The sequence below is a fragment of the Triturus cristatus genome, chromosome 2_1, assembly GCF_964204655.1.
Source record: "Triturus cristatus chromosome 2_1, aTriCri1.1, whole genome shotgun sequence".
NCBI classification, from domain to species: Eukaryota; Metazoa; Chordata; class Amphibia; order Caudata; family Salamandridae; genus Triturus; species Triturus cristatus.
The window spans coordinates 418598185-418623871 of NC_140581.1; the positions used below are offsets into that span (position 1 = coordinate 418598185).

The window sequence follows — 25687 nt, forward strand, 5'->3', positions numbered from 1 at the left end:
AACCTTAGAAATCAGTTCGCAGAACAGGGAGGATGGGTGGGGCGGTAAGGAATATAACACAAACTAATGTTTCTTACAGATATATCGTTACCGAAGGTAAGTAACTTGTTCATCTGAAAGAAACACGTTAGTGTTAGATTCCTTACCTTAGAATAGATACCCCAGCAATACCAACCCCGGTGGTGGGTCTGCGAACTAAGATCACACCAGAAAATCCCAGAAACAGAACGGCCAAAGAAGCCGTCTCTCCGGACTTGGCTGTCAAGGCAATAATGCTTGGTAAAGGTATGCAGCGAGGACCACGTAGCTGCCTGACAGATATCCTGCAAAGGGACTCCCCGTCCCAGAGCGGTAGAGGCCGCCGTCACCCGAGTAGAATTGGCACGCAGCCCCACAGTAGGATCCTTTTTAGCCAAGGAGTAAAAGAACGACCCACCGAGAGATGGTTCGTTTATGCACAGCCCGACCTTTCTTGGCGCCCACGTAGCCAACAAAGAGTTGATCAGCCACCCGGAACTGTTGTGTGCGCTTCAGATAGAACGAGAGCGCACGTTTTGGGTCCAGACAGTAGAGCCTCTCTTTCTCTTTCGAAGGATGTGGAGGTGGAAAGAAGGTGGGCAAAGTGATGGTCTGCCCGATGTGGAAGGGCGTGACAACCTTGGGCAGAAAAGAAGGATGGGTCCATAACACCACCTTGTCTGGATGAACAGAAAGAAAAGGAGGTTTAGAAGAAAGAGCCTGGAGCTCACTCACTCTTCTGGCACAGGTGATAGCAACCAGGAAAGCAGTCTTTAAGGTGAGAAGACGTAAGGGACAGTTGTGAAGCGGCTCAAAGGGAGCGCACATCAAATAAGTCAACACAAGATTCAAGTCCCACTGAGGCATTATAAACGGGACTGGAGGCAACGTGTGTGTAATACCTTTCAAGAAACGACTAACAACAGGGGACTTGAAAAGAGAAGGCTGATCTGGAAGCCTTAAAAAGGCGGAAATGGCCGAGAGTTAGCCCTTGATAGTGCCCAGAGCAGAGCCCTGCCGGGCCAGAGAAAGGAGGAACAGAAAAAATTCTGAAAGAGGGGCAGAAAGGGGATCCACAGCCTTCGCTGTGCACCATGCCACAAATTTATGCCACCTGCAGACATATACCGTTTTAGTGGAGGGACGCCTGGCTGCCAAAATAACATCAAAGACTTCGGCAGGAAGGTCAAAAGCTGTCAACTGTTGCCTCTCAATCTCCACGAATGGAGGTGAAGGCTGGACAGGTTCAGGGGAAGGACCGTCCCCTGCTGCTGCGACAGAAGATCCTCCCGAAGAGGCATCGGAGGACAGATTGCCAGACTGAGTAGCTCGGGATACCATACTCTTCGTGACCCATCCGGAGCCACAAGAATGACTTGGGCCCGGTCACGTCTGATCTTCTTCAGCACTCTGGGCAGAAGTGGTATAGGCGGAAAGGCATACAACAGACCACAACTCCACTCGCGATGAAAAGCGTCTCCGAGCGAGTGCCACCTTGGAAATTCCAACGCGCAGAATTGATGACATTGCTCGTTCTCTTCAGTGGCGAATAGATCTAACCAAGACTCTCCCCACTGCAGAAAGAGACCTTGCACCACGTCCGAGGTCAGACGCCATTCGTGATCCAACATGCATCTGCGGCTGAGTTCGTCCGCCCTGGCGTTCAGGGAACCTGCCAGGTGTTGAACCACCAGAGACATGCCCGATGTTCCAGCCATGTCCAGAGGTGCAGAGCCTCCTGACATAGGGTGCACGACCCCACCCGGCCCTGTATGTTGCAATACCACATGGCGGTGGTGTTGTCCGTGAATACCTGCACTACCTGTCCCCGGACAGATGGAAGGAAGGCTTTCAGAGCAAGTGGGATCGCCCGCAGCTCCAGAAGGTTGATATGGACCAGAGGCCCCTGATCTCTGCCTCTCCCATGTGGCCACCCCATCCCAGGAGGGACACATCCATCACCACTGTGGGAAGGTGGTGGGAGCACGCTGACTTCACGTCTCGGCGTCATTACCTCTAAGCATCTTGGTCAGTGTAGTTCATTATTCTTGACAAAGGACAAAGTTCGAAGTTTCACTTGGCTCAATTCCATGATTTTCATAGCGTATCCCTAGACACGTGTTTCTGGATTTCTCCGTCATCAGTAGGGAAAAAGTTCATAGATTGCTGGACGTGCTGCCGCTTAATTTTCTCGGGCATAATTCCACTCAGGGCATGCAGGCACTCCCGAACTCGTCAGCTCCACTGTGAACTCCGGTTGGGGAAGGGAGAGGGATCTGCCATTGATCCAATCGCGATTCGTGAGCCACCACTGCAAGTGACGTGCAGTGCCCTCCGAGATCTGGACGTGATTGGACAGGTTGCCCTCATGCTGTGCCCACTGAAACTTCAGGTCCCAATGCAGAGCCCGCATATGCCATCTGGCATGTTGCACTAGCAGGATGCAGGAGGCCATCAGGCCCAGGAGCCGGAGGGTCATCCTGACTAAAACCCGGGATAGAGGCTGAAAGATCGGAATCATAGCCTGAATATCCCAGATCCTCTGTTCGGGAGGATAGACCTGAAACTGTGCCGAATCCAGAACTGCTCCGATGAATTGGAGCTTCTGAGAGGGACTCAGGTGCGACTTCGGCACATTGATGGAAACCCCCAGCAAATGCAGGAGGTTGGCCGTAGTCTGGAGGGAGGTGGGAGATGACTATTTGGGGCGAGCCCACCTTCAGCAACCAGTCGTCTAGATAGGGGGAAGACTGAGACCCCCGATCTGTGCAGATGAGCTGCGACCAACGCCATCACTTTCGTGAACACACGAGGGGTGCTGGTAAGGCCAAAGGGGAGAACGGTAGACTGTAGACTGAAAGTGCTCGTGGCTCACCATGAACCGCAGGTAACGCCGATGGGCCTGCAGGACGGGAATATGAAAATAGGCATCCTGTAAGTCCAACGCTACCATCCAGTCCCCTCGATCAAGAGCAGACAAGACCTGAGCCAAAGTCAACATTTTGAACTTCTCCTTCCGGAGGAAGCGGTTGACGTTCCGGAGGTCCAAGATGGGACGCAGACCCCCTTTGTCCTTCTTGGGGACCAGAAAATAGCGGGAATAACAACCACTCCCTACTTCTGGCCCAGGAACGCAGTCGATGGCCCCCTTGGCCAAGAGGGCCGTGACTTCCTGCTGGAGAAGTGTCAAGTGTTCCCCCGACATGCGGTGGTACTGAGGTGGCATGGCTGGAGGGGTGGACTGAAAGGGAAGGGAGTAACCCTTGCGGATGATCTGCAACACCCACTTGTCCGACGTGATAGCGTGCCAGTGGGGGAATTGATGGTGCCCCCCAAAGTTTGGATTAGGAAGGTTTGGAGGTAGAAGCAGCGGGGGCGGAGGTGGACTGACCCCACGCTGAATCCCAGACCCGCCCCAGCGGAAACAGCGGCCGCACTGAGGCTGGGTCTGCACAGGCTTGCTGAAGGAACGTGCCTGGGCGCCCCTTCCATGGCCACAAAAGGAACGAAAGATAAAGAAAGGAGGATCTCCCTGTTCAAATTGAGGCCCTAGAGGAGGGAGTAAGTACAAAAATCTAGTATAAACCTCTAAACCGGCCTGTATAATTCTTCAGCAGATCTGTATAGATTCTGTGTTTCCCAATCTAACTAGTAAAAGATTTGTATTGCCACATTATTTTCATAGAATCCACTAAAATGCAGTGTTATAGACAAAAATAAATTTTTATTTGTTTTTACTCTTTTTTCATCTTAAGATAATTTATACATTTTTTTGGAAAAATGACGCTAATCGGTTTTCACACATAATTTAGAATACAGACATTGTTACAAACAACATAATTGTGAAAAAAGACATCCTAGACATCTACAATATAAAAAAGCATTTACTATCCATTCATACATCATGCTTGCATTCAAACAGAAAACAGTAAAGAAAAATAGTCTAAAGATAGAGGGCTAAAACTATGAATTGGTCAGATTTTTCCAGTTGACTGAAAGTAGGGAAGATGTTGATTTTCAATATCTTCGATATTGGCAATTTCGGTGGTCAACGCGCGTTTCAGTGGATGAACCACCTTCTTCAGGACCAACTGCCGGAATTAGCAAGTAGGAATGTTAAAAAGGGATGTCAGGGTGTCTGTGAAATAAACACAAGGGTTTTGTAGTTGGCAATTGGTAGGGAAACATTAATTTACATATTTAAATTTACAATTTATAAGGATAGCTATCATGCGCTTTAGATGCAAAGTTTTTAGAGCGAGGGAACATGCGTCGAGAAGTGAAGTAAGGAACTTCAGAGGCGACCCAAAGGTAATTTGTGCATAACAGTGAAGAAGACTGATAAGGAAACAAGTGACTGATGAAAAGTGAGGTCCCAGAAAAAGATTTATAGAAATCAACGGAAGAATGTGCACAGCAGATACCTATGAATTCATCTCCTGAGGTATAGGTATATAGCCTTGCAAATCTGCTATTTCTTGGAGAAAGCGGTACTTGGTATTTCTGTAGTAAACAAAGCATTGAGAATCTTAGATAAAAAAGAAGAAGAGCAGTCTATTGTGGCATTACAAAGGCTGTAATTAAAGTGTCTCTTAAGATACCTTGAAAGGTCTGGATGTGAGCATATGTTCTCACACTATGGTGTATCTGTTCAGTTTTCGGTACTTGTCAATGGGATGGTACCTGAAATTCTACAAAAGGGAGATTTTTGTGTCATATTGTCTTTTGACATAGTTTACCAAAAAATAGTGTAGTTTACTGGTCGTCAGGTGTACCTCAAAAACGGTTTCCCATTCCCAAAGGGTTACACATTCAAGCAGCAGTGTAGGCGTTACTCCTGGCTATCATTCTTCAGGATGCGTATTGGATTTAAAGTAGTTCGTCCTGTTACGGCATAACTCTGTCAGCGGAGAAAAACGTGGTATTTAAGATAATGCAGCCGCATTGCAATTGTGAGATGTGGTGTCGTACACAGTGAGGAACGAGCGACCACACAAGTATGCTAACGATTGAAGACTGTATCTATAAATATCAGCCCCAGGTGGCCCGGCCAGGTCTGGAATGACCCCGTGGCTGTCCGAAACTGAGAGCTCTAATGCCCTGCATGGGTGCCTAGGTTAGCCTCTAGTGCGTGGCTGTAGCGTGATCCTTAAGGAACAGTCGACTAGGACAAACAGCACGCAAATTTTGAAGGTAAATATTATCCGATAGGCTTTAAACTGACATCCCTGTTAGGATCTCCGTCTGGGAGGAAAACCTATTTGCATTCGGAAGCTGGGAACAAAGCTAGGATAGGGTCGAGCGCTACACACCAAAATTTAAAAGGCTTCGAATCTAAGTTTAAAATTTAACAGCCTACAGTGACCTCTGCCAGGGATTCCTGCTAGTATTAGGGGGCATACCTGAGTTTGTCTTGGCGTCGTAGGGCATCCATCGCCAGGAGTCGACATCTTGTGTTGTGAGATTGTCGAATTTATTGCACCAAGTCAGTCTCGCGAGATGACGTGCCTTTACTCAAAGCGTAACTGGTATCGAACACGATATCCAGGCGCCATCTTGTAGTGGGGTTAAGTTCTTATTGATTATGCATAAAGTCGCGTGAAATGGGAGTGAAAAAAATAGTAACCGTGTAATATACAAGACAAGTGTAGGTTATCAGCTGGTAGTGAATACAACGGGAGAGATGAAATATAATAAAGTCCGAAATAACACCCGGCCTGAATTTCTCTAAGTGGGATTACGCGGCAGATAACTCGAGTGTCCCAAGTATAATCCATATTACGTGTTTAGATATCCGTCACATACTTTTATTTCTCGAGGATGTGAATTGTGCGCAAATGGACTTGGTGGATACAACACATGCCTGATACTGCATCTAGATAGGATATTGTAAAGTCAGCGCCATATTGGAATGGGTGTAAGTTCTTAACAGATTAGTCTCATGGGGGACCTAAAAGAAGAATGAATTTGGGGGAGCAGTCATCCATGCGGAATGCCGTGAGGTCATCTGGTCGCTGTACAAGCAGGTTGCGAATTGATAGACTAAAAGGAGCTTGCAAGGTAGATACATAGGATGACGTTAGGCTGATGTCAAATCAGGAAAGTATGTATAGGCCAGATAGCCTATATATATAAGCCTATGTATATAGTTTATTATGTGGTTATCCAAATAATCTCCTCATTCAGACCTTTTCGGACAGTGTCACAATAAAAAATCCAGAAAGTCTCTCTGTTTTTACGCACTTTGTGCGTATCTTGGCCTGACTTCGGAGTTACTTTTTCCAAAATGAGCCATTTGAGATCTTGTTCTCCATGGTTATATTCCACATAATGTTGAACCATCGGGGCATGTTCTTTTCGGGTTCTAAAGTACGCAAGTGATAGCAGCAAAGAGGGAGAATTCAAGGTAGCAGCCTTCGGTAAAAACCGAAAGAAAAGATAAAGAAAGGAGGATCTCCCTGTTTAAATTGAGGCCCTAGAGGAGGGAGTAAGTACAAAAATCTAGTATAAACCTCTAAACCGGCCTGTATAATTCTTCAGCAGATCTGTATAGATTCTGTGTTTCCCAATCTAACTAGTAAAAGATTTGTATTGCCACATTATTTTCATAGAATCCACTAAAATGCAGTGTTATAGACAAAAATAAATTTTTATTTGTTTTTACTCTTTTTTCATCTTAAGATAATTTATAAATTTTTTTGGAAAAATTACGCTAATCGGTTTTCACACATAATTTAGAATACAGACATTGTTACAAACAACATAATTGTGAAAAAAGACATCCTAGACATCTACAATATAAAAAAGCATTTACTATCCATTCATACATCATGCTTGCATTCAAACAGAAAACAGTAAAGAAAAATAGTCTAAAGATAGAGGGCTAAAACTATGAATTGGTCAGATTTTTCCAGTTGACTGAAAGTAGGGAAGATGTTGATTTTCAAAAAAATCCCATAGAACGACTTGTCTGTGTAATTAACCATTCTAATTACAATCAGAAAGTCCAGCAAATATTGAATAAGAATTGGAAAATTCTCAATGCGAATGAAAACAGCAAAGCTCTTGAAAAACCCTTAGTAGCTTTTAGGAGAAATGCCAATCTTAAGGACAAGCTAGTGCATAGCAGAATGCAACAAACTAACACCCGTTTGGTTCAAAGCACTATAAATGGATTACCAGAAATTCTTGGTAACCACAGATGTGGCACCTGCCACGCTTGCCCGACAGCCATCACCACAGACTCATGGTCATATGGAACCAGAAGAGGTAGACTCAAAAGTCATACAAATTGCAGGAGCAGCAATATAATCTACCTTATCCTCTGCCCCTGCGGCCTAGGCTATATAGGAGAAACTGGCCGTGAATTCCGCACGAGGATCTCGGAGCACAAATCGGCCATTAGAACCCGAAAAGAACATGCCCCGATGGTTCAACATTATGTGGAATATAACCATGGAGAACAAGATCTCAAATGGCTCATTTTGGAAAAAGTAACTCCGAAGTCAGGCCAAGATACGCACAAAGTGCGTAAAAACAGAGAGACTTTCTGGATTTTTTATTGTGACACTGTCCGAAAAGGTCTGAATGAGGAGATTATTTGGATAACCACATAATAAACTATATACATAGGCTTATATATATAGGCTATCTGGCCTATACATACTTTCCTGATTTGACATCAGCCTAACGTCATCCTATGTATCTACCTTGCAAGCTCCTTTTAGTCTATCAATTCGCAACCTGCTTGTACAGCGACCAGATGACCTCACGGCATTCCGCATGGATGACTGCTCCCCCAAATTCATTCTTCTTTTAGGTCCCCCATGAGACTAATCTGTTAAGAACTTACACCCATTCCAATATGGCGCTGACTTTACAATATCCTATCTAGATGCAGTATCAGGCATGTGTTGTATCCACCAAGTCCATTTGCGCACAATTCACATCCTCGAGAAATAAAAGTATGTGACGGATATCTAAACACGTAATATGGATTATACTTGGGACACTCGAGTTATCTGCCGCGTAATCCCACTTAGAGAAATTCAGGCCGGGTGTTATTTCGGACTTTATTATATTTCATCTCTCCCGTTGTATTCACTACCAGCTGATAACCTACACTTGTCTTGTATATTACACGGTTACTATTTTTTTCACTCCCATTTCACGCGACTTTATGCATAATCAATAAGAACTTAACCCCACTACAAGATGGCGCCTGGATATCGTGTTCGATACCAGTTACGCTTTGAGTAAAGGCACGTCATCTCGCGAGACTGACTTGGTGCAATAAATTCGACAATCTCACAACACAAGATGTCGACTCCTGGCGATGGATGCCCTACGACGCCAAGACAAACTCAGGTATGCCCCCTAATACTAGCAGGAATCCCTGGCAGAGGTCACTGTAGGCTGTTAAATTTTAAACTTAGATTCGAAGCCTTTTAAATTTTGGTGTGTAGCGCTCGACCCTATCCTAGCTTTGTTCCCAGCTTCCGAATGCAAATAGGTTTTCCTCCCAGACGGAGATCCTAACAGGGATGTCAGTTTAAAGCCTATCGGATAATATTTACCTTCAAAATTTGCGTGCTGTTTGTCCTAGTCGACTGTTCCTTAAGGATCACGCTACAGCCACGCACTAGAGGCTAACCTAGGCACCCATGCAGGGCATTAGAGTTCTCAGTTTCGGACAGCCACGGGGTCATTCCAGACCTGGCCGGGCCACCTGGGGCTGATATTTATAGATACAGTCTTCAATCGTTAGCATACTTGTGTGGTCGCTCGTTCCTCACTGTGTACGACACCACATCTCACAATTGCAATGCGGCTGCATTATCTTAAATACCACGTTTTTCTCCGCTGACAGAGTTATGCCGTAACAGGACGAACTACTTTAAATCCAATACGCATCCTGAAGAATGATAGCCAGGAGTAACGCCTACACTGCTGCTTGAATGTGTAACCCTTTGGGAATGGGAAACCGTTTTTGAGGTACACCTGACGACCAGTAAACTACACTATTTTTTGGTAAACTATGTCAAAAGACAATATGACACAAAAATCTCCCTTTTGTAGAATTTCAGGTACCATCCCATTGACAAGTACCGAAAACTGAACAGATACACCATAGTGTGAGAACATATGCTCACATCCAGACCTTTCAAGGTATCTTAAGAGACACTTTAATTACAGCCTTTGTAATGCCACAATAGACTGCTCTTCTTCTTTTTTATCTAAGATTCTCAATGCTTTGTTTACTACAGAAATACCAAGTACCGCTTTCTCCAAGAAATAGCAGATTTGCAAGGCTATATACCTATACCTCAGGAGATGAATTCATAGGTATCTGCTGTGCACATTCTTCCGTTGATTTCTATAAATCTTTTTCTGGGACCTCACTTTTCATCAGTCACTTGTTTCCTTATCAGTCTTCTTCACTGTTATGCACAAATTACCTTTGGGTCGCCTCTGAAGTTCCTTACTTCACTTCTCGACGCATGTTCCCTCGCTCTAAAAACTTTGCATCTAAAGCGCATGATAGCTATCCTTATAAATTGTAAATTTAAATATGTAAATTAATGTTTCCCTACCAATTGCCAACTACAAAACCCTTGTGTTTATTTCACAGACACCCTGACATCCCTTTTTAACATTCCTACTTGCTAATTCCGGCAGTTGGTCCTGAAGAAGGTGGTTCATCCACTGAAACGCGCGTTGACCATCGAAATTGCCAATATCGAAGATATTGAAAATCAACATCTTCCCTACTTTCAGTCAACTGGAAAAATCTGACCAATTCATAGTTTTAGCCCTCTATCTTTAGACTATTTTTCTTTACTGTTTTCTGTTTGAATGCAAGCATGATGTATGAATGGATAGTAAATGCTTTTTTATATTGTAGATGTCTAGGATGTCTTTTTTCACAATTATGTTGTTTGTAACAATGTCTGTATTCTAAATTATGTGTGAAAACCGATTAGCGTCATTTTTCCAAAAAAATGTATAAATTATCTTAAGATGAAAAAAGAGTAAAAACAAATAAAAATTTATTTTTGTCTATAACACTGCATTTTAGTGGATTCTATGAAAATAATGTGGCAATACAAATCTTTTACTAGTTAGATTGGGAAACACAGAATCTATACAGATCTGCTGAAGAATTATACAGGCCGGTTTAGAGGTTTATACTAGACACAAAAGGAACGAAAACCAGGAGTGGCTGGGCTTTTCGTGGAAAGACCTAAGAACTTGGCCGTGGCCCACGAGTCCTTAAAACGCTCCAGCGCAGTGGCGGCTTTATCGCCAAACAGGCGAGTGCCATCAAAGGGCATGTCCATGAGTGAGCCTTGGACAACTGGCGAGAACCCGGTAGATCTCAACCAGGCATGGCGACGAAGCGCCACAGTCGTAGTAATTGCTCTACCTAGCGAGTCCGCGTGTCCAAACAACACAAATGATGAACTTAGCCGCATCTTTACCCTCCGCAACAGCTTGGGACAGCACAGCTTGGGTCTCTTCAGGACACTGAGGCAACTCCTGTGCAACTGTATCCCACACCGCGTGGGAATAGCGGCCCAAGAGGCAGGCGGTGTTCACTGACCGCAGCCCTAAGCTGGCGAAGAGAACAACCACTTGCTGACTGCTCCAGCTTCTTAGAGTCCTTATCCGGCAGAGCTGTGGGAAAGGCACTCTGGGACGTCGAAGCTTGGATGACCAGGCTCTCAGGCGTAGGATGACTGGTCAGAAACGCAGGGTCTCCCGGCACCGGGCGAAGACGCCGGGCAACGTTCTTATCCACAGGGGCCCCTGTGGCTGGCCAAGACCAAGTGCCCAGTAAGGCGTCAGTGAGGGCGTCATTAAAGGGCAGCTGGGGCTCCGATGAAGTGGACGCCGTCTGGAGCACCTCAGTGAGAAGATTATTTTTAGGGCCACCGTAGGGAGATCAAGGTTGAGGACCTCAGCTGCCAGATGGAGCACCACCGTGGAAGAAGCGCCCTCCTCCATGGTAGGCGGAGGAGAGGCAAACCCCGGGTCAGAGGAGACATCAAGGCTGCCGGCCTCCTCCAACTCATCCGCCCAGTCCTACTCAGTCACACTGATGAGCAAGAGGGTCCTCGGACCCTTCCAGTCATCCTCCACCTCCGCCATATGTGATACAGACTGCAGCGGTAGGGCAGGGACCAGGGAAGGAACAAACGGCGCTGGGGCCGGAGCCAGCAGCGCAGGACCTTGTGGTGCCGTGGCTGGAGTTAGCGGCGAAGGATCCTGCGGCGCCGGGGCCGGAGCCGCCGACGGCCCGACATGATCCTGACATGGGACCGCGGGGCCCAAGGGCGCGCCAGCGGGAGCCCGAGGCCTAAACAGTCGTCCATGGTAGCAAGAAATTCTTGTACCTGTGCGGGTGTTGCCGACGGACCTGGGTAAGGTGGGTAGGCCACGGGACTCCCGGGCTCTAAAGGATTCGCAGGGGCAGACCCCTGTTCCCCTCGTCCGTATCCGGGGACCGACGGGGGGACGTCGGAGAGCGACAATGCTTCTTCGACTTCTTTTTGTGTCCTCTCTTACCCGTATCCGAGGGTAAAGACTTGGAGCCCGAGGAGCGATGATGGTGGCCTGGCGAGCGTTCTCTGGAGCGGCCCGTGGAACGTGAATGGCGCAGGGACGAGTGCCAGACCTCAAACAGCTTCTGGCGCCACTCCCTCTAGGCCTTCGGGGCCATGGCCAAACAGTCCATACAGGACCGGAAGTCGTAGTCACTCTCCAGGCAGCAGAGACAGACGTCGTGGGGGTCCACCACTGACATATTCATGAGGTGGATCACTAATTACTAAAAACACAGAGATGGTGGCCTGCTGGGGACAGCACAGCACCATGTCTGTATTTGCTTTTAAATAAAGCAACGTATTTTTTTCGTTTTTTTTTTAAACTCAGCCTGCTTTCCTTAAAGGAAAATGAGATGTGTTAAAAAAAAGTTTTATTTTTATTTTTCAAGAGCAGGCAGTGGTCCATAGAACCACTGCCTGGTCTTAAAAAATCGTTTTGCAACCATTCACAAAGGGGAAGCAGTCCTTTGGGGACCCCTTCCAGCTTAAGAATGGGTTACCACCTACTTGAAGTAGGTGGTAAAATGCAAATGTTTTACAACCGTATTTTGGTCGCAAAATATTCAAACACACCACTTGAGGCGCTATTAGGTAGGGACACCCTTAAAACGCCCCTTCTTAATACCGATTCGCTAACCCATTTTGCGATTCGGTGTATAGGTTACCGAATGCCAAAGCAGAGTTTGGTACATAGAAAAAAGCAAAGCGACTGGAAAAATCTATGTACAACTGGCCCTAAGTGCTCAACTTCCATTAATACACTTGTTTGACTTCATAGACATAAACACGTTACTTCAAGCGCTCCCAATCGTCATAACCAGCTCCCTACTGAATTCTTGTATACAAGTATAATCCAAACTAAATCATGTTAAATCAGATAACATATTTCAATCCATGTAAAAGTAGTTCTATTCCACCTCCTCGATTCTGGACCATGCTTTCTTGGATACAGAAATGGGACTGCCAATTGCCCCAAAGTACAGTGCCCAATTTCCCTTTAGAATACTTGTTCGTTTTCATAGGCATAAATATGTTACACAAAACAGTTCCAAACATTATCGATGCAATGTGCATCCTAAATTAATTCTTTTCGGAAATACAATGCAATCTTGGATAGAACAAGTCTCTGACAGAAGCTGTCCAATTGGGGCAATCAGAAGTTTTAATGCTAAAACCTGAGTCCAACTGAAAACATCAGCAAGTAGAGTCACGACCCACAAGATATATACCACTACGTGGGTGAAACAAGGATGCATATTAGCCCCTCTTCTGTTCAAACTCTATGTAGCAGATATAAATGATGCATTATCAGCAGCCCGAGCCTTTCACCCAAGCTGGCAGGCACACATATTCATTGTCTTCAATCCGCAAACAACAGATTGTCGTTTGTCCATACTGCAGTAGGGCTGCAACGATCATTGGAGGCTCTTGAAGAGTACTGCAACAAAAATAAGTTGGTAGTAAACCACTCGAAAACAAAAATTATGTACTGCGGCGCCAAGCATAGCAACACTTCCAACAGACCAATGTTAAAATTCAAGCTTAAGATGGTGCCTAAAGTATCTATTTTCATCATCAAGGCACAAACACAACTCATCTAGCACACCTCAAAAATATATCTCTGTCTATGATCATACGTTTCAAGAAACTGTCAAAGAAATGTGCTGCCCCGACCTGACAGGCATTTGCAGAGGTATTGAAGCAAAGTTTGTGCCAACTCTAACTTATGGGTGCCTGATTTTTAAAGATTGAGTTGATGAATGGCTTGATAAGGCACTAACGAGATGTTTCAGGAAACAGTTTCTTCTTCCAGTTGCCACTCCATCGTCACAAATACGATTAGAATTTGGATTGAAGAAGCAATCAGTACTGATGAAAGTAACATTCTAGAGCTACTTCGTTAAGCTCATGTTGGCCCCTAATGGATCCCTCAAGGAATTGATTAAGGGGGGTCTTCAGGAAAAGAAAATTCAATGGGTCCCCTTTGTGACAACTGCAACTGAATCCGTAGGAGACGAAATATATTCACACAAAAATGCAGCAGAAACTAATATCTAAGATTCTAGTCAAAATTGCAAAAATAATATCTTGGGAGGAAGACTGACAAAAACTAGCGCAAAAGGCCCATGCAGACCTATGCATGTCTTTTTACCAGGGAAAAATGATATTTATCCAACTCTATGAACCCGGCCTTTAAAAAGACACTTCTAAGGATGCAATGTGGTCAAATTCCATTAAAAGCTAACAAATTTAGTCACCTAAATAGCCCCACAAATCACATTTGTCGACTGTAAAATTTCAAGCAGGAATCGCTGATGCATGTAATCTGCCTTTGCCCTGTCTTAAAAAACTTAAGATACTCCTGGTTAAAACCGATATATTCAGACACTTGGGCATCACTCAGTGCAACCAGGCTGTTTGTGCATGTTTGAGCAGCAGTGACAATGTACAACTTTCCGCCAGTTGCATGACATTTTTTCAGGAAGTGTTCAGCGTCGTGAATTCAAGCTCAAGTAGCTGAAAGACTGGGCCTATACAATTGGAAGATCCAACCAGGCATTTCTATGATCTGGACGGGTCGCATTGAACCCATTGTTTTGATTAAATCGATGAGGGGTCATCCATAAGTTGTCCAAGTGCTCTTTTTAGGCAAGCAAGGATTTGCACAGGCTGGAAAGGTCTTGGCCACAAGTTACCATTTATTGCATTAACAAAGCTGTTTTTATAGAGCTACTATTTATTGTACTAAATATGCTGTTCAAGGATTTTATAAAGATGTCTACAGACCGTTAAGAAGAATTAACCACTATCACCTAAATCCACTGTATATTGCACTTTATGTTATTTGCTGGCCATAAGTCTATAAAGCAGCATTGAGCTGGTTTTGTGAGGGGTTATCCTCTTTTATCCTTCTGACAGGATTGAGAAACAAACTAGATAGTTATAAAGCTCATCTGTCCAGTGCTTTCTATTGATGTTGTAATGAAGCTTATCCACTAATTTAAATTCCACACTCTTTGGACAAACTAGGTGTGTGGCATCATGGACAGATTTTGAGGTCACCGGATTTTATTTTGATGTCATCTGCTGGGTGCTGGCTGGAACTAAATTGATGAATTATTAAACTTTGTGATTTTATGCTTTTTATTATATGTAAGTCTCTATGCATTGTTATGGTTTTAAATAACTTAAAACAATAAACATTTACTTACTTAATTCTTGTACATGTCAAATATCATATCACATTTCAATCGATCATGAATATAATTATAATTCAATTTCCCTCTAGAATACTTGCTTAATTTCATAGATCTAAATATGTTACTCAAAACAGTCCCAATTATATATGTTATGTGCGTCCTAAATTAATTACCATATGAAACACAATACAATCTTACTCATGTAAAATCTCACAGCAGAATTTAAATCCATCATGATTCTGCATTTCCAGCTCAGGAAACATACATATTGCTTGCTTTGATATACTTGTAATTTAGTACCGTTAAAACTACCAGGTATTACTATTAACCAACTCAATTGTACTCAATGTATCAACTTCTGAAGGAAGAAAGATTGAATTGCCCTACCAGGATTTGCACGTATGACCAGAGGCTGCACACAGATAGCTACATCCAGAGCATAACTTACTTATCTTTCCTAACACTTTTTACAATGCACTTATGACGCAGCAGATATAGAAAAAATCTATATGTGTGGTAACTTTTTCAGTTTTGAACTGTTCATATGAAATGCATTAAAAATACCATTGACAATGTTTCAAATAAGAATCATATTGGAAAAGGACTACATCAGAATGCATGGCGGTCCAAACATTGAAAGGTATAGCCACCGCTCCCAGAAGGTAAAACAAAATGTTACTTGTGTAGATTTGGTTGTTGAGAAATTGTAATACTTTGTTTTCACTTTGTTTAAGTCGCTCATGATAATGTCTGCACTAGGAAGCTGGTTAAAAAGGCCCTTTGATGACACCTTAGTTTGCAATGGTTAGGCTTTTTCAATACACGTTTGGGCTAAATTGCTGATATTAGAATATTTCTGAATTTTTACCTTGTACGCATGAGTCTTTAAAATATTTGTACAATTCAATATTTCGGCAATTTGACTTTGACAGAAGAGAAATGCTTGCTATTAGTTGAAGAAACCATATCATTTTAAAAGAGTCACTGCATTGTTTGAACAGATCTACATTGTGATAGAACGTGCATCTAGTAAGGTATGTGTATGTGTGTATTAATCTTTAAATAGTAGGAACCTGGGGGACAATGGGACACTTTAAATCAATGAAGCTTGGAAGGGATTTTAGATCGCATACATGTAGTGGAATTCTAAATATCAGTAGTAAATTGCAACAGGATACATTTTGGGTGAAACTTATATACAATGCTAGAAGATCTAAACCCAAAGCTTTTTGGGATCAAGTGAATTCCCTAGCAAGAACGCCAAAAGCGATCAATTCGACGTGCGTGACGGAACAGGCCTGGACAGATCATTTAACTGCTACTTTCTCAATAACATCTGAGAAAGAGAGCGCATTGCAGCTATCTCCATTCGCAAAGGGAAGAACTGCTTTTGTACTGCCAAGTTTAGCCATCCATACAGCGCAAGCACATACAATGGAGGTTGAAGGCATAATTAAAAAAGAGGATAAATCAAATATCATCATCAACCTCCCTAAAGATTCAGGAAGTACAAATTATTTATTCATGCATTCCATCCAAAATGAAATTGCAAAAGTTATAGCCAAGGGCAGGCTTAACTGCGCCCCTGGCCCGAATGGTATACCGCAAGCAATATATAAACAAGATCCTAAATTTTGGGCTGCAGTGTCTTTTCTGTTCGATGAAGTGAGCACTCTAAATCGCCTGCCATACAGCTGGAGAGGCTCAATAATAAATCCATTATTCAAGGGAGGGGAACAAACTGACCCAGCCAATTATCGTTTAATAGCTCTAATCGATGCCGAAGCAAAGTATTATGCCTCATTAATCTTGGCAGAGCTAATTAGCTGGTCCGATAGTAATAAAATCATTCCCATTAACCAGTCTGGCATCTGACGTGGCTCTGGCACCATTACGAACATACCATCGCTCGGTCTGATGGCAGAAAAAAGCTTACGACAGCAAAAGAGCTTGTTCTTATGCTTTGTCGATTTTAGAGCTGCTTTCGATCGAGTTATTAGAGGCATTTTATGGAACAAGCTAAAGCAGTGGGGCCTACCAGATAAAATATTAAAACCGATTATGGCATTATACTCGAATACATGGATGCAGGTAAAAATAGCTGATGGGACAAGGCTATCACGGAAAATCTACACGAAGGAGGGACCCAAGCAAGGGTGCGTCCTAGTGCCTCATTTGTTTAATCTATTTATGGCGGATTTGTCACCAAGGCTTGACAAACTTAATTTGCATCCTCCTCGTTTGAGAACTCTGCGGATTACTCATTTAGCATATGCTGACGACATAGTCCTGGCAAGCCATACAAAGATTGCCCTTCAAAGAGCAATTGATGAGCTAGGGAACTTCGCCAGGAAGAATTTGTTGGAAATAAACGTCGCAAAAACAAAGGCTATGATTATAAGTTGAGCCATCCAAAAATTGAAGTAATTTACATTTGGTAATTCGAACCTTGAAGTAGTGACTAGCTACAAATATCTAGGGATATATCTGGATAATCGATTAACTTTCCGAATACAAAATTAGGCTATTCAAAAAAAGGGAAATTGACTTACATTTGCATTCTGCGCTATCTCGCAACGTCTAAAAGGTCCCTCCCTAACCCCATTACTATCCATTATGAAGGCAAAACTTCTACCTACCCTTGCATACGGAAGCAAACTCCAGTGTGGGAAAGATGCTGGGGTTTTGGATAGGCTGCAAACGCGAGCATACAAAAAAGTTTTTTTACTTCCGCATAATGCCTCGCTGGCGCAGGTTCGATTAGAATTCGGATTACAACAGCAACAGCTTCATAGAAGATATGTCACAATGGTATAAAATTTGGCGAGACCGAGAAAATAAAATCAATAATGCACTTTGGAACAGTTACAAGGCGATTCGCAGTCCGCCTACTCTGTATATCTTCAATGCTCAATACAACTCACTAACATGGTAGATGTTTGGCAGAAGAACCTTCCTTACTCCACTTTCCAGCAAATATTGAAGAAGGGAACAAAGCAACATTCATTACTTGAAGACACGGCCATCTTGAGCAGGCGGGCACACTCATGGATGTTCTGCAATCCTATGTAAAACTGCAACCGGCATATTTGGATCAGCCATTTTCCTGCTATCTAAAGTCTAAATTTATAGCAATAAGTTTTGGTAAATTGCCATCAAATGCATACCAGCCAAAGTTGGAAATATCTGGGCCCCAAATCATGTTGTCACTGTGGAGCGCCAACGCAGGATTTTATTCACCTAGTCTGTATCTGCCCAGCGTTAGGTGAGGATCGACGGAAATTGTTGAGGGGGTCATTCAATACAAGAGGTGTCCGCTCCTGCAGAACTGCAATATTAAAATGCCTTGACCCGGAAGATCCACTGCTCAACTGTCGCTTGATCAAATTCCTAATTAAGCACGAGGAAAGATCAAATTAAGACTAGTGGCCAGGCAAAATGGTTGTATGATTTACCATTAGAGACCAGGCTAAGGAAACCACTCAATGCCAGAGGTATCTACTCTTGCGGAACTGTTATATCAAAATGCCCTGGCAGGGAAGATCCTAGCCTAGCCGCAGCCTGACTAATCCTCACAACCTAGCAAGAGGAACATCCAAAATGGTTGAATGAAGCAACACTATGTTTTAAAAATTAGCCAATATTATCAAAGGCTTTGTTAAATTACACAGGAAGAAGTGCAAATTTTATGAAAAGAAATAGTTTACCCTTTTAGAGTATAAAAAATGAAATAGTTTTTTTAAGGATATTTGTTTTTGAGTTGCTATGTATACATTGTTGTGGTTTTGATTAACTGAACAATAAACGATTTACATTATTTTAAAAGAGTCACTGCATTGTTTGAACAGATCTACATTGTGATAGAACGTGCATCTAGTAAGGCATGTGTATGTGTGTATTAATCTTTACATAGTAGGAACCTGGGGGACAATGGGGCACATTAAATCAATGAAGCTTGAAAGGGATTTTAGATCGCATACATGTAGCGGAATTCTAAATATCAGTAGAAATTCCAGAGTGACTGAATAGCCAGTCCAGACTTTCCGTTTGCATTTGCAAGTCCCACTTTCGCGTGCAAGTCTAAATCGGGTGTAAAAACACACCTGACCATTGGTATATTTGCAATTAATGGCAGAGTGTTTTTACAACCACTAATTTCATATGGGTCTAAATGACCACACAGCTGATTTTTTCAGAATCACACAATGTTTTGCTCAAATGTCAAAGATGGGATTAGAACTCAGGTTTCCTGATTCCAAAGTGAGGGACTGAAAAACTACAACAAATATCATGAAATAACAGCAGATACGTCCAGTGTGTTTTAAAAGTACACCTTCCATACTTCAATAGCTTTCGGGAAAGAGGATTATCTCCTACATGTGTTATCCCTCTTACCTGACCCCACTCTCCAGTGATCCAGCGTGGAGGAGGGCAGCGACCCAAACTACAACGGAGGCGGACAGGTGGCTTGTTTTCCTCTGCACAGTTTGTTGGAGGGAACATTTTGGAAAGGTCGCTGCTCTTGCACAGAACAATGCGATGCTTGAATCCTGGACCACACTTGGGCGTACACTGAAAGCAACAAATAGAAATTTTACAAGCCAATAGGAGAAGACGATTACTTTCAGTTCTTGATTCTGAAAATTCTATATTCAGATCCTAACTTCTGAAAACTTTTAAATCACCATTGCCAAGCATTAATTTTCAGAAAAACCATAACCATAGATGAATCAGCCATTTTGAAGAGGAATATGGGCAGCTATGTAGACTGCAAGATGCCATAGCATCTAGTTTAATTTCTCTTCAGGGAAAGCATGGATCCTAAGGAAATTCAGTGAAGCTCTTGAGGCTTGAGCTTGAGAGAAACCCAATTGCTTTTATACTGTAAAATATACTAGAACGTTTTAACCGTCTCCTCGGTGCGATTTACCTTTAGACTCCATATTTTGCCTCAAAACGGAGAAGTGTTTAAAAGAGATGGATCCTTTCAATTCTGATATGGTTCACATATTCTTTAGAGAAGCTACTGGGCCTTTATACAATACTAATGTGAACCATATATAAAAAAAATTAAAAATCATCTGTATTGGTGCCGATTCACATAACAGGGCTAATTTTTTAAACCTCATGCGGTTTCTAGTTCCTTGTCCATGTCACTAAACACAAACTTATATGAAATTCTGAATTGTGGGGTACAGGAGGAGGTGAACGTGATCTTTTGAGAACAGCAATCCAGAAGATAAAAGAAGTAGAGACAAGAGGGAGAGAGTTAGAAGGGGAAAATAAGATGTTGAGGGAAAACAACAGAAAAAACAAGAAAATGCATATGGAAAGGTAGAAAGAGACGGGGGGAGTGCTCTGGAAAAAAAATAATTATAAGATGGAGACAGAAGAGAGAACATCGCCAAAACCAGTAATTCTGTCTTTGATCTGCCAAAGAAAGTAAACATTACAAGTAACACATTTTCATTACCCGCTCATGGAGTCCTCCTCGTCCTAGTCATTAACATATGAGGCATTCCTGCCTTCACAACAGCCCATCATGTGTTAAAGTTATGATATATTGTTCTACTGACACAGAACTCCTACCTCTATGTCTATTCATACCATAAACGTCACCTACCCCTCTCCTACCTCCTGTCTCCTCTTCTGTCCTTCACGAACAGCTCATCCGACATTGAAACAACTGTTCCTGGAACAGGGAAAGGGTGTAGGTACGTGCATTTTATGTAGGACATTATTAGTTTCTTACTGTCCATTGGAGCAGGCAGCTTCTTTGCCATTACCTTTGTGCGTATCTCCCCGCCCATCTGTATTTGGTTAAGGCGGGCAGGGGGAGGTGAATGGGGCTGTTTCCATGCATGCTGAGTCTCGGGAGGTGAGACTTGGTTCCATGGAAATAGTTATAAACAGGAAGCTGGATACTAAGTAAGGGTTCCACTTCCTGATTCACAACGGAGGTAAGAAAAGTCTTAGAACAAAAAAACGTAGATACCCTGGACATGAATGACAGTGAGGCAAAGAAGCAGTAGATTCTGCTTTATTTGAGTAACAGGCTAAGCGGAAAATAATTGATGATGGGGAGGATGGAGTTGAAGAGCCTAAAGGTCATTATATCTAGCATCAATAACTAGGAGAAAGCTTTAAGGTTTTGAGGATAAGGCTCAGGACAGTGATTGTGATTAAGTCTATGCTACTGCAGGAATGGACGGACGTAGACAAGTCATCTGTCCCTAAATTTCTCAACAAGAAATAGCTATTGAAAGGCTCCGAGGAACACTTCCACAAATTTCAAAGGTTAACATCATTCTTGCTTCCATGGTGTCAACTTCTTCTTTGGCTTCGGATGAATCCACACTTTCTGAACCAGTGAATAAAAAAGTGGAAGCGTCACATAAAATGTGTTATGCTGCTGCAAAATGTGCTACCAGGCTGAATACCTATTAGGATTACACAACTCAAGTCTTGTTAATGGACTTTCATGTGGCGTCTGAATGTCTTCAAGCCAATGAGGTTCCTACCCCGCTATTGGCTGAGATGGAGCTATTGAAGCAATTTATGTCAAACACCACTTTTGATGGATTATGGGCCTTGTCAGCTATTGCAGGAGCAGCGATTACAGGCTGTAGATTTCTTTGTCTTACGCCTTGGAAGTAGGATTCCGGCCAAAAGTCCTTACTGTATAAATAGCCATTCCCAAGTGACAAGCTTTTTGATCCTGTTTAGGATGACCTGCTACATAAAGCGGCTGATAAGAAGAAAAAAGTGAAGCCCATCAAGTAGGTCCTACGCAAAAAAACTTTTTTTCATAAAAAGTCTGCTTCTCCACCTCAAGGAAAACAGCCCCATCAAGAATTGGGTCTGGGGGAAGTGGGGCTGGGTTTTATAACAAATCTCAACCCTCTTCTTTAAGACAAGACCAAATCCAGGAAAATTCCTCTATGCTGGGAGGCCTGCTACAACACTTCTAACATCAATGCATTCATACAATCACCGATTCCTGGATCCACTCAGTTATTCACAATGGTTATCGAATCACCTTCAAGAAAACCCCACAAGGAGTATTGAAGACCACACAACTCTGAAAAGAACCAATAAAACGTTTGGCATTACAAAGTCAGACGGCACCTTTCACTCAGTTCTGGACCTCAAAGCCCTAAATTCTTTTGTGGCAGTTGAATCTTTCAGGATGGCGACTTTTCAATCTCTCATACCTCTTTTGGTAAAAGGTGACTTTCTCATCATGTTGGATCTTCAAGATGCATACTTCCACATTCCGATGCATGTGGAGAGTCAACGGTTCCTCAGGTCTGTCATCGGAAGCTCTAATTTTCAGTTTCGTGCTCTACCACTTGGTGTGACGTCCCCACAGGTCTTCACGCAGGTATTGGTAGCTGTGGTTGCTTTTTTACAACTTCATGGTTTTACTGTATTTCCCTATCTTGATGACTGGTTGCTTTCTCCTCCCTCTTTTTCCAAGGCAGAAGAAGCAGTGACAGCAGTAACTACCTTGCTCCAGCAACTGGGATTCTTGATCAACCTACGGAAGTCGCAATTGGTGCCATCACAGATTAGGCAATTTTATACAACAGAGGATACAGTATTTCTAATGGACTACAGGCGGAAAACTATTGTGTTCACAGTCTGCAGTCTCTCTGAGAAAATGCAACTACTACCAGGACATGGCTCAGGATTCAGGGCCTTCGGGCAGCTTCAAAAGCGGTAGTTCCATAGGCACGGTTTCAGATAAATCCTGTGGCAAATTACAGTTTGGCTCATTGGTTTCAGAGCTAATAGAAGAATGAGCAATGGATTCCAGTTACTACCAGGGTAGTTCAAGAGCTTGCCGGATGGATGAAGAGCAAACATCTCCAGAAAGGAGTGCCCTTTCAGTACCCACCCCCAGTAATATTAACAACAGATGACAGTCTATGGGGTGGAAGCAGTTCTGGAGGGGCAGGTACTGAATGCCCCTGGTCACCCTGAGAAAAACAGCAGTCATCTGATTGGAGAGAGTTGTGTGTCATTCTAAAAGCTCTTCAATACTTTCAGACTCCATTAACAGCCACGAATGTCTGGGTCAGGACTGATAATCAAGTTGCATGGTGTTACCTGAACAGATTGGGGGGGGGGAGTAGACCAGGGGTTATTTCAGATTTTTTCATGGGCAGAACAATGGGTCCTGACATTGAAAGCAGTTTACATCAAAGGGGAGATAAATTACTGGGCAGATAATTTCAGTTGCAATGTTCCGTCCTCAGTCTGCTTTCACCTGTCTAGACACCGGTTCAATCAGAATTGTCACAAGTTCGGCTTCCCATGAAATGACCTGTTTGCATCCCAGTCAAACATGATGTGTTCTCAGTTCTGTTCAGAGACAGTATCCTCTCAGGCATGGGCAGTGGATGCCATGTTGGTGCCATGGCCTCAGGGGTTACTATATGCATTCCCTCCAGTTCTTCTTCTCTCAAGAGACTTACAGGAAATCAGAGCAGAGAAGGTCAAGGCGATTCTGGTTGCACCATTCTGGTTTTCACTGCTTCTCACCATGGTGCAGGGACAGTATTTCCACCTTCCATTGGTACCACCTCCATTCCAGGTTCCTCTCCTGACAATGTATCCGTCTTCATCTGACAGCCTGGTTGTTGAACAGCTAGGGACCTCCAGTCTTCCAGAAGAGCCTTCACTCTTTGCTCCTATGATGCACATTTGAAAGCATTTTCTTGGTGTGTGCTGAACATTCTGGTGCCCCTCCCAATGTTGACACTTGAATATTTATTTTATTTTATAGGGACAGGTTTGGCACCTTCCACTTTGAATGCTCAATGGGTAGCTGTTAGAGCTTTTTGCTAGTTTTCAGAACTTTTTTCAGATAGTTTCTTTGGCCTGAATATTGATTAAGAGTTTTTGACTACAAAAACCATCTGCTCATGACCCTTTACCATCATGGGATTTCTCAATTAATCTTAGGGTTTGCAAAAAGAACCTTCTGAGGTTCTTGAAACATCCTCACTTACGCTGCTGTCAGCTAAAACTCTTTTTCTAGTTGCTATTACTTTGGCACATAGAATGGGGGGTGGGAGAGTGAATTTGTTACACCCTTACCTCCGTACTTTTGCAGACAGGGTGATTCTCCAGTTGGACCCTGAATTCATCCCTAAGATGGCAATGCCTTTCACCGCTTTTATTTGCCCTGACGCTGGAACCGCTAGCTTGTCTTATTAGGCAATCCCACAAACATGCGGCTCTCAACTTCTTCCATCGGCCGGTCATCATCTCTATTTACATGGATGATATGCTGCTCTTTATACACGAACCCTGCACTTACCTAGCGTCAGTTCTGCGTGAGTATATCCGTTTTGCTAGTTTTTCTGGCCGACACATTAATTGGTCCAAATCTGTAGTGATGCCGCTGACAGAGTGTACCCTTCCACATGAACCTGAGTTTCCCCTCGTGTGGGCCACAGACTCGGTTAAATACCTGGGGGTGTGGGTTCACCGGAACCCTGAGGTCGTTATCCGTGAGAATTATGGGGCTGCCGTCACAATGCTGGAACAACAAGTGGACAGAGGGGTGAAACTCCCGCTTTCTCTTGCAGACCGCATTGCACTGATCAAAATGGTAGTCTTACCTAAATATTTATATCTTTTCAGTAACATACCACTCCAACTCACGCAACATTTTTTTTAAACTATACGCACCCTGCTGCTTCACCTCGTCTGGGGCGGTCGACATGCGTGGGTGAGCTGGAAGACTCTCACACTGGATTACAAGTGCGAAGGATTCAGTGTACCCGATTTTTATCTATACTACCTTTGCGCACACACACAATACGCACACTTCTGGTTCACCTCCCATGCTTTTGTCCCGCACGTGGCGGTAGAACACTGGGACGCACATCCCATCCTGTTGAGTTCTATGTTAACACAGGACCATAGGCCTGCACCCCGAAACACATTTAACACTATTAATCCGATGATTGCTGCCTGGCGGTCATTGGGCCGTGAGGCGGGAAAACTGCCATTGGCTTATCACTCGAACGTATCAGTAACACACGAACAGGGAGCTCTGCGTACACTGGCGCAGGTAGGCATTGACAAGCTACAAGACCTATATCCTGATTGCACCTTTCTGTCTACTACTGATACTAATTATATTCAGAACAAGACACCACTCTTCATTTTTTACGTACATAGACTGAAAAAAGCGATGCAAGCCCACTACCCCACATTTCCAGCGGAGCCACCGGAGACACTGGCGTTGCACACACTGCTCCTGAGCCCCGCCCGACATAAACTGGTCACTAAACTCTACCACGCTGCTAGAGAAGACAGGACCCTCCCATGCGATAGGAGCCTAGGCAAGTGAAACGAATATCTCGACCTGCAACTCATGCAGAAAGAATGGGAACTCTGCTGCCAACTCACTAGTGCCCTCACCTCTAATGGAAACTTACGTATCGTACACTTTAAATATCTACATATGGTTTACTATACTCCGCATAAACTTTTTAAATATGGGCTCTGGGACACTGTTGCTTGTAAAGGATGCAGGACCTTGGGGGCAGACTTCGGGCATCTAGCTTGGACCTGCAGGCGAGTGTCGGAATACTGGGCCACTGTGATCATTACAATGTCTAAGCTTATTGTGATTGTTTTGCAATGTCCCCCACAGATATGCTTATTGGGTCTTGTCCCCTTCCTAAAGGGTGTCACGGGCAGACTGACGAGAGTGGCACTGCTTATTGCCAAACGACGAGTGGCGATTGTGTGGGATAGTACGCTGAGCCCTACAGCGGAACAGTGGCTTAGAGACTTGGTATTTTGCAGAGAAAATCTAGTGTTCTATGAGGAGGACCTACC

The 25687-nt window shown here is 43.6% G+C and overlaps 1 protein-coding gene across 1 annotated transcript in view; it reads right to left on the bottom strand.

Moving 5' to 3' along the window:
• ADAMTS6 (ADAM metallopeptidase with thrombospondin type 1 motif 6) overlaps positions 1–25687 on the bottom strand; it is a 1840341-nt gene that overhangs the window by 81359 nt on the left and 1733295 nt on the right. The window contains exon 23 of the mRNA XM_085631708.1: positions 19220–19396. Within this exon, the coding sequence (XP_085487834.1) occupies positions 19220–19396 (177 nt within the window). The remainder of the gene's footprint in view (positions 1–19219; positions 19397–25687) is intronic.